Consider the following 8969-nt stretch of genomic DNA (forward strand, 5'->3'; position numbering starts at 1 on the left):
ATTATCAGGGATGAAGAAGTCACACCACTAGTGAGGTAACCTCTTTGACACCTTTTCAAAAATGACACTTGGGTCATGTGTTTTACTGCAGACATGAGACAGGTCCCTGATAAATTTTTTGTAAAAAAATGGCGCTTGTTTCGTGTGTTTTCTCATGGATAGATCATCTAACAAAAGCCTTCATGAGTACTTTTTTGTGTGTTTTTTTTTAATAAAATTGGAAAATATGTGCAAGATAAATAATAGATCGAGAAAAAGAAGTATTAAACAGGTCGTCAAAAGTAACAGTGTTAATGCTAGACTACTTTTTTTTAAATATTTCCTGTTAAAATGCATATGAATCGTTAGATTTAGTAAGATTTACATGAGATCCATCAAATCTGACGGTCCTTAAGCATTTGAATAGATAAAACCCATTCATTGAATTGAATACTCTTGCGTGTTTGTATGTTGGGAGTCTTGGGACTAATAAAGATATGTGTGCAGGGGAGGCCATGGGGAAAGGTGAAGGGACAGATATGCCAGGCACGGAGCCGCAAATTCAGAGGAAGGTGCAACAGTAGCTACAACTGTAGAACTATCTGCAAGGAGTGCTTAGGTTTTGACAAATTCCCTTAGCCGGACTGAATAGTGCAAAGGAGAATACAAAAAATTTAAATAAAAAAAAAAAAAAAAAAAAATTTTTAAAAAAAAAAAAAAAAAAAAAAAAAAAAAAACTTTATAATATTAATTCTTGGCGCCGACTGCATGACTGTTTGTGTGTGAAAACTACCAACACACGCTTTGTCGAGGACCAGGAGGAGAATATAATAAATGATAAATTAACTTTAATTCATACGTGAATAGTCGTACTGTTTTGAGAGGGTTCAACATTTAATTATTATTACCATTTCAAAAATAAAATATAAAAACAATTGCTAAATAGTGCGAACGGACGCGAACCACCGCCACCTTGGGACGAACCACCACTGCCCATTTCTTTATTTTGAAATACTATAATAGTCTTCTAACTGATGAAGAAACTTACACTCTTCTTTCTATCCTATGTGAGATTAGAAAGGCAACTTTTTTTTTTTTTTTTTTTTAAAAAAAACTTCAACAGATGAACCACCGCCACCTTGGGACGAACCACCCCAGCACTGGTTAATTAGGAATTGATAAGTGTATTAGCTAATGATCATGTAATAAGTTTATGTAAAATCATATGTCAAACGTAGTCGAAGAGCAAAATGTGCTATCACAAACGACATCTAAATATATTGAAATGTCTTGGCAATGGTAGCAGTAGAACCCATGACTAGGTAAGGGCTTTTGTTTGGATCCCTTTCAAAGAATTAAAATAATGCCAATGCAATTAAGGACATTAGCTTCCAGGTTTAGTGCATAGATAACAAGCACCTGGAATAATATATGGTAGGTCTAATTCCTATGGAAAATAAAAGGTAGATTACTAGTAAGACCTCATACTTAAGGCTGGGATGATTTCATTGTTTTTAGGTTTACTTAAAAACACTAATATTTTATGGTTCCCTAATTCGAGAGCGGAGATGTATATGTCGTGGATCATTAGAGAGGAATCCAAAGCCGCAATACTACGAAAGCACCTAAAACCTCTTTAGACTCAAAAGAGCCACCGTAGTTTCTAATAAGGTACGACAATGCTTGTGAATATTGTTCTTGTTTATCTCCTCTTGAACTGGCTCCTAAGACGTAGGAGCAGCACTTTTTTTATGCAACACAAAACTTTAAATCCGACATGAAAGATGGCGACGTAACTGCAATGAAATGCATTCAAATTATAAAGGGAATACCAAAGATAAATACCACACTGAGCTCATGAGCAGTGTTTTTAAAGTCCAAATCTTTTGTTTACTGGTTGGGGCACTACTTTTTACCCCCTGCATTAGTTGAAGTTAAGAAAGGGGAATTTGCTGCATTCTTTGAAGAGTTCGTGAGTTCTCCATTTTAAAGGGATAAAGAATGGGTGTCCCAAGAAATATAAGGGTGAGTTTGGTTCGACATTTAGAAGTAGCATTTGGCCCCGAATGCTCATTTGAAAAATGTTGAACCGTTTGAAGATTCGAAGGAGCATTTGGCCAAATATTCCTTTGGGAAGGCTGAAATAAAGAATTAGTGCTTTGATTCCCCAAGCTCTTCAAATGTCGAACCAAACCCACCCTAACGAAGTCATTTGCTAGTTATCACAGGAGAATTGCTCACTCAACCTCACGTTGATGGAGCATATACCAATCTCGGTCGTCAAATGATATGGAGTCATCACTTTAATTGTGATATCTAGAACTTTCTACGTTAGTCGACAAAATTTAGGCTCCGTTTGTTTCGCACAAAATGTGACGTTTTTGAAAAATGTTTTCCTTAAAGTTTTTTTCTAGAAAAATGACAATATTTTTCATTGTTTGGCTGAGATGTGAAAATGAAGTAGAAAATATTTTTCGGCGTTTTGTAAGGAAAATCTAATTTGATTTCCGGCATCATTATTTTGTCGGAAATTGCTGATGTGGATGTCAATCGTCCTACGTAGCATGGTCGGCACTAACATGTACAATTTTTGTAATTTAAAAAAAAATCAAACTTTTTAATACTTTTTGGCCGTCACCGAGGCTCTCAACCGATGGAGGAAGAAGGACAAAGGAAAAGAAAGAAAAGAAAAAGAAAAAGAATGAAAAGAAAAAAATCACAAAGAAATTAAAAGATTTTGGCATCGATGGATTAGGGCACGTGAGCCAAGGACCCAAGGCCCGGCCTTGATATGGGCACCTGATAAAGTCATGATAAAATTCAGGATAGGATAAAGTCTATCATATCCAGTGTTTGGTGCCTATTTAAAATGTGATAAAATCGGATATAAGAGGGATACAACGTAGCTAATATTATCCCACAGGAGAAGTAACATAAAGATGGATAGGATTTCTAATATACATAATATAAAAGTTATTTTTCTAGAATAACAAAATTCTTAGATTAATAAAATGAAAATGATATATGAATATACATTAAAAAAATTAAAAATTTTAAAAATATATTTTTATTTATTCATATTTCTATATGCATATTTTAATTTCTCTCTATTTATAAAGTACATTCAACACATATATTTAGTATTTTGGTATTTTAGGTATATCATTATAGTTTATCATTTAATAAAATTTTATAAGAGAGTGATGGAAAGGGAAAAAGAAATAACAAACAAAAGAATTAAAAAGAGAGGAAAAATAATAAACAAAAGAAATTGTGCAAGAACGTCACTAGAGATTCTTACAATCTTCATTTGTGCATTTTTTAGGTTTATTTATGCTATATGAATTTTGGGTTATGCTTTTTACACTCCTCCTTTGGATTTGGCACTCCTTGTTTTAATGTTTTGATAATATTGTAGCCCACCACTTTAATTACAATTCTACAAAAGTGAACTACTCATTTTATTCTATCAACTCTTTGTTAATTCTTTTTTTCACTTGCGGGTCCCACGTTCCTCCTTCTTAAAGCTCTTATTTTCAATTGCACGCGGTTCTTTTGCTCTTCTCACGTTCAACAGAATTCTTTCACAATTCAAGCTTTTTTTTTGACTTGGGATGTTGTGTTGCTTCTCTGAATTTCAACTTTACAATCCTATAAAATCTCACACTTAGATTACATTCACATTAATAAAGATTGAATGCACAAAGACAAAGTAAACATTCAATGGCAAACCTTGGAAGCGTCTCACTCGAAAGATCTAGGTTCTATCAAGTCTTCTTAGCCCTCTTCATATGCTTAAGTAAAACGATTTGATATGAATTCAAATTTGTAAAATCATAATTAACTTCAAAAAAGGTCCCTTCATTTGAGCACTCTACACACGACTATAGTCTAGGGTTAAAAGCAACCGTTGCAACACAAATCAAAGAACAAATGCAGCATTGTAGCAGTGTGTTTTGACAAATTAATCTATGAAAGCATAATTTTTATTTGAGCACTCAACACTACACTGAAAACTACAATTAAATCAAAACCCTAGTTTGAATCTCGCTTCGTATTTTCTAAAAGCAAACAACTCGCAATTGCCCTCGACTTGGAGGCACCTTTTTTTTTTTCCTCTACACTAACACTCAAGAAGACTAGAGAAAAAACTCAAAAAAGGAAGAGACAAGGGGCTTCTCAATATTACCTTCCATAGTGCAAGAAGAATTTTTGTGCGGCTAAGAAAAGGGGCTCGTTGGGGAGGTCAATAGAGAGCCCAATGCCGGTGCCACCGAAAGTGTGGAGGACGATGGGGTTGGCATCACTGATATTCACCTTCTCAATGCCCTACGACTTGAGGAGTAGGAAGGCGTGGAAAGAAGATAATGGCTAGCAAGAAAGAAAACAAAGAGACGACAATGGTGTTGTAAGAGCTTAGAATGTCAAACACGTGGGAAAGAAGAAGAAGAAAAGTGGGATTGGCGAGGCAAAGAGGAAGAAACAAAAGAAAAAGGAGTTACAAATAAAAGAAGGGGATGGCTTTTGTTAAATTACAATTAAAGTAATGGGCCACACAAGGGATAATATGATCAAAACATTAAAATAAAGAGTGTCAAAGCCAAAGAATGAGTGAAAAAAGCGTCACTCATAAGTTTATACCAAATAATGAATATGATAGGATATCAAAATATATGATTTTATTACTGTGATTCATCAAATAGTTAGTAAAATCAATGAATTTCATATCAAATACTATCCTAACTGAAAATTCAGAAGACCAAAATGATTATCGCCTCAACACACATGGGTATCCTTCATGGTAAGTAGTATTCTGAACAATAAATTCCCCTAATAATTTGGCGACTCTCCATATAAGGACAGTTGAGCGCCCAACATTCATCGCTCAAAGGACTAATTAATTACTTTTCAATGTCGAAAGGAAGGTTTAGCCGGAAAAAATATGTTTAAAAAAATAGGGAGAAGGGAAAGGAAAATAATCAAATGGTTTTTGTTCTTTTGGTTAGAAAACCATTGTATAATTCAGGAGGAAATTTTCAAATAAGGATCCTAAGTGGCCTGATTTTCTCAAATAATGACATAAAATGGATTTTGTTTCAAATAAAGACATGAAATGCGCTTATTATTTCAAATAAGGGTCTAAAATAGATATTATTTCAAATAAAAACCTGAAGTGACCATATCAATCTCTTAAAGGACCTCTCACTAATTATTTATGGGTATTTTCATCATTTATTATTTTTTCTCCTTTTTTTTTCCTCTTTTTTTTTACAAAAATTTAAAAAACTTTAAAAAAAAAAAAAAAAAAGGAACGATAGGCGGGAAGCTACCCTCCCTCCTATGGAAGTTGCGCCACCGACGGTGAGACAACATTGATGGCCATTGGGGTCATCGGCGCCTCGGCGGGGCCTGTGGCCCCGCCGACCAGCGACAAGGGCCAGCAAGCCCTTGCGGAAGCTGGGAGAGGGCGGGGACCCCCTCCCAAATTTGGTGAGGGCTAGCCCTCGCACATGCAAAAGGGAGAGCCGCGGCCCTTGGCAAGACTAGCGCCAGAGCCGTCGACCCTCACCTAGGTTCGGCCTAGGGCGGCGACCCTCACCTAGGTCCCATTGAGGGCCGCGATGCTCCCTTGAATGCGGGCAAGGGCCGACGACCCTTGCCCATATCTGGGAGGGGGTTGTAGCCCTCACCTCGGGTCGGTGGCAGGTGACCCAACGGCCACCAACGTGGCTTCAATAGTCCTTTTTTTCACTTTTATTTGTTTTATTTAACTTAACTAAAAATTATGTTAAAATTATATTTTGATGAAAATATCCTCCATCGGGTGAAAAATTTGCCTATCGGCTAGCCAGTTAGTAGGGTCAAGCCCTTACTTGAAACAACAATGATCACTTCAAGTCATTATTTAAAATAAAAAGAATATTTCATGCCCTTATTTGAAATAATTTTCACTTCAAGCCCTTATTTGAAATTTTTCTATTTTTTTTTTGAAGAATTTTCTCTAATTCAAAAGTCGACATGTATCTCCGATGTTAAAGTACAATTATACCCCCGATCATGGGTCGTCTTCCCCTTCCCCTTCCCCGAAACCTCTTCCAAGTTGCTTTATTTGCAGAGAGCCTGGCCACAATTGACTTGGATTTGCTGCTCTCTTCTGCCTGAACCTTCCTCATGGCCTCTCTTTCTTCGAAATCCCCACTCACCCAATTTATATATCCTCTCACCCCTCTAGCGTACCCATCTCATCTCTCCTCCCCACCGCCTCCTCCGATCTCCCAGACCCTCTCTGCTTTCTTCGCAGTTCTTGAGTCTTTGCCAATGGGGTCGTCGCCAGTGTCGCGCAACCCGACTTTGGCTCCAAGGTTCCACGACTTCTTGCCGGCCATGGCCGAGAAGCTCGGCGGAGACGGCCTGATCAGCGAGCTGTGCAAAGGGTTCAGCCTCTTGATGGACGGGGATAAGGGGGTCATCACGTTCGACTCTCTCAAGAGGAACTCTGCTCTCCTGGGGATGCACGGTCTGCGCGATGACGATCTGCGGTCCATGCTGAGGGAAGGCGACTTCGACGGCGACGGGGAGCTGAATCAGATGGAGTTTTGCGTTCTGATGTTCAGGCTGAGCCCTGAGCTCATGGAGGACGCAGAGTCGTTCTTGGAAGATGCTCTTGAGCAAGAACTCCAGGCCTTTAGATGATGATCTCTATCGCTCTTCTTCTTCTTCTTCTTCTTCTTCTTCTTTTTCCCCCCTTTCATCCTTTTTTGAGGTGAAGATTTAAGGGCTGAAAATGGCTGCGCCGGGCGAGCTTTTACAATAAAACCTACAGCTGCAGAGCTTGCACCCTTTCGTCAACGGTGGATTCTTATACTCTCTCCTCTCTCTCTCTCAAATAATTCTCTTAGCTTTTCTATTGGCTGAAGGCTTTGTGCATATCATTATACAAAACGTGTGCTCCGATGTTCATATCAGAAATCCGATAGTCCATGTTCGCAAAATCCGCCGGTTAATAAAGGGTGACGGAATGAGTGACGTACAGGCTTTACGGTAGAGCTTTCCCAAAAGTTACAATACAGGGAATGTTTTGAAGATTAAAATTCAGAAGACGGCAATTCAAGTCCTACGCAAAGAGTAACTTTTTTTTCTTTTATGTTCCAACAAAGAGTACTTAGGATGTGTTTGGATGCTAAGTTGTTTGGCAAATATTTTCAAGGGCCATCGAGCCAAATGCCAACCTTGAGAAGGCTCAAAGCCCATTGCTAGTCCTACTAACATTGGGCTCTTAGTATTTTTGGAATTTTGAAAGCCTCATTAATAAAAATGAGTCATTTACCTATTATGCCCTCAACACCTTATTAAAATTTTATTTTTTACCCCCTTTAAAAAGTGAAACCCTAGTTTCTGTTCATCTACTTCAGTGGGGTCGGCGGAAGAGGGCGGAGGGCTAGCGAAGGGCCGATGAAGGGGGCAGCAGAGGGCCGTTTGTTGACGCCTAAATTTTGACTAATCTATTTTTTGCATAAAAATTATAAAAAATCATCTCACATATTTATTTTTAGCGTACATTGCATTGGCATATAATTGGGCAAGCAGAACACTTAATTTAGCATGCGTCTAGACTAGGCACGGGATGGAAAAATATACCGAGAAGATTTGAAACTTCGGGGACTGTATTGCAAATACTTAAAACTTGAGGATTGTATTGCAAATACTTGAAACTTCGGGGACTGCATTGCAAATACCAAAAGAAGATGGAGAAAGGAAGATGGTGAAGAGAAGATAAAGAAGAGAAGATAATGAAAGGAAGATGGTGAAGGGAAGATGAAGAAGAGAAGATGAATATGAAGAAGGGAAGATGAAGAAGAGAAGATGAATATGAAGATGAAGAAAAGAAGATGAAAATGGAAGGTGAAGAAGTGAAGATGAAGAATGAAGGATGGAGAACTTTGCCTATAAAAGAGGAGGAGAATTGAGAGAGTTTGGAGGGGAGTGGAAGAGAATTGAGAGAGTTTTGAGAGAGTTTTTGAGAGGAATTTTTAGAGAGGAAAAAGAGAGTTCTTGAGAAAAATCGAAGAGAAAATTCGAGAGTGAAGAAAGAGTTTTAGTCGAGCATCATCTTCGACGAGTCCCGACACATATTTCGCCTCTCGCCACCCAACAACGCCATTGCTTGCCATTTTCGACGACAGCCGCGTTCTTCCAACTCCGAGATCTTGAAGGGAACTATAACGTGTATGTGAGTAAGATTTTGTGTAATAGAAAGTAATCATTTCCATCTCGATCTACAAAAATGTAATCGTTTGGTTTGAACATTTGTTTGTTTATTTTAGATATGCCACGTGTTCCAAAATTTAGCATTATTACGTGTTAATTTATTTTTGTAAATACTCGTGATTGGCTACGTTTTCTTTCTTTCTAAATCATCCATGGTGTATATCGCACAAAGTTCAATATTTTGCATTCTCATAAAAAAGAAGAAAAAAACCAAAAAATTGCATCTTTGAATTTCAAGTAAAATTCATCAAAATTGCCAAATCAAATATTTTTCATGAAAATGGTACCGAAAGGGCGTTAGAGTAATCTAGCGTAACCAAATCCCCGAATTCAAAATCTTTGGTTCGCGGAAATAAGATAGCTTTCTCCCGCTATTTTATTTAGGTTTCTAATCAACCTACCGAAAATGATTAGTGGCGACTCCAAATTCAAAACACATTGCATGTTAATTATTTGAACCTTAAGTTGCGATTTGGTATGGACTTGGGAGAGTCCGAGTTAGGTTAGTTAATTAATTAACCCGATAATCCATTAGCTCGAAAATTAACTTGTTTATTTTTTTTAGGTCGCGACAGCTTGGCGACTCCATTGGGGATTTGAAGAGGACTTAGGCCAGATAATTTCATGAAAAAGAAATCACTTGATTTGGTAAACTTTGGTTGAATTCTCATTCTTAGGTGTTAAATGTTTTTGCAGATTGGGAGTTATAAGGGGAGGAGTGA

At 37.5% G+C, this 8969-nt stretch overlaps 1 protein-coding gene across 1 annotated transcript; it reads left to right on the top strand.

Moving 5' to 3' along the window:
- Positions 1–6046: 6046 nt before the first annotated feature.
- LOC115732982 (calcium-binding protein PBP1-like) lies at positions 6047–6848 on the top strand. Its single transcript, XM_030663661.2, has one exon. The coding sequence runs from the start codon at positions 6151–6153 to the stop codon at positions 6670–6672; it is 522 nt and encodes a 173-aa protein (XP_030519521.1). The 5' UTR covers positions 6047–6150; the 3' UTR covers positions 6673–6848.
- Positions 6849–8969: the final 2121 nt, after the last annotated feature.

The sequence above is a fragment of the Rhodamnia argentea genome, chromosome 2, assembly GCF_020921035.1.
Source record: "Rhodamnia argentea isolate NSW1041297 chromosome 2, ASM2092103v1, whole genome shotgun sequence".
NCBI lineage: Eukaryota > Viridiplantae > Streptophyta > Magnoliopsida > Myrtales > Myrtaceae > Rhodamnia > Rhodamnia argentea.

Coding starts and splice junctions, on each gene's coding strand:
- LOC115732982 (XM_030663661.2), top strand. CDS start 6,151: ATGGCCTCTCTTTCTTCGAAATCCCCACTCACCCAATTTATATATCCT.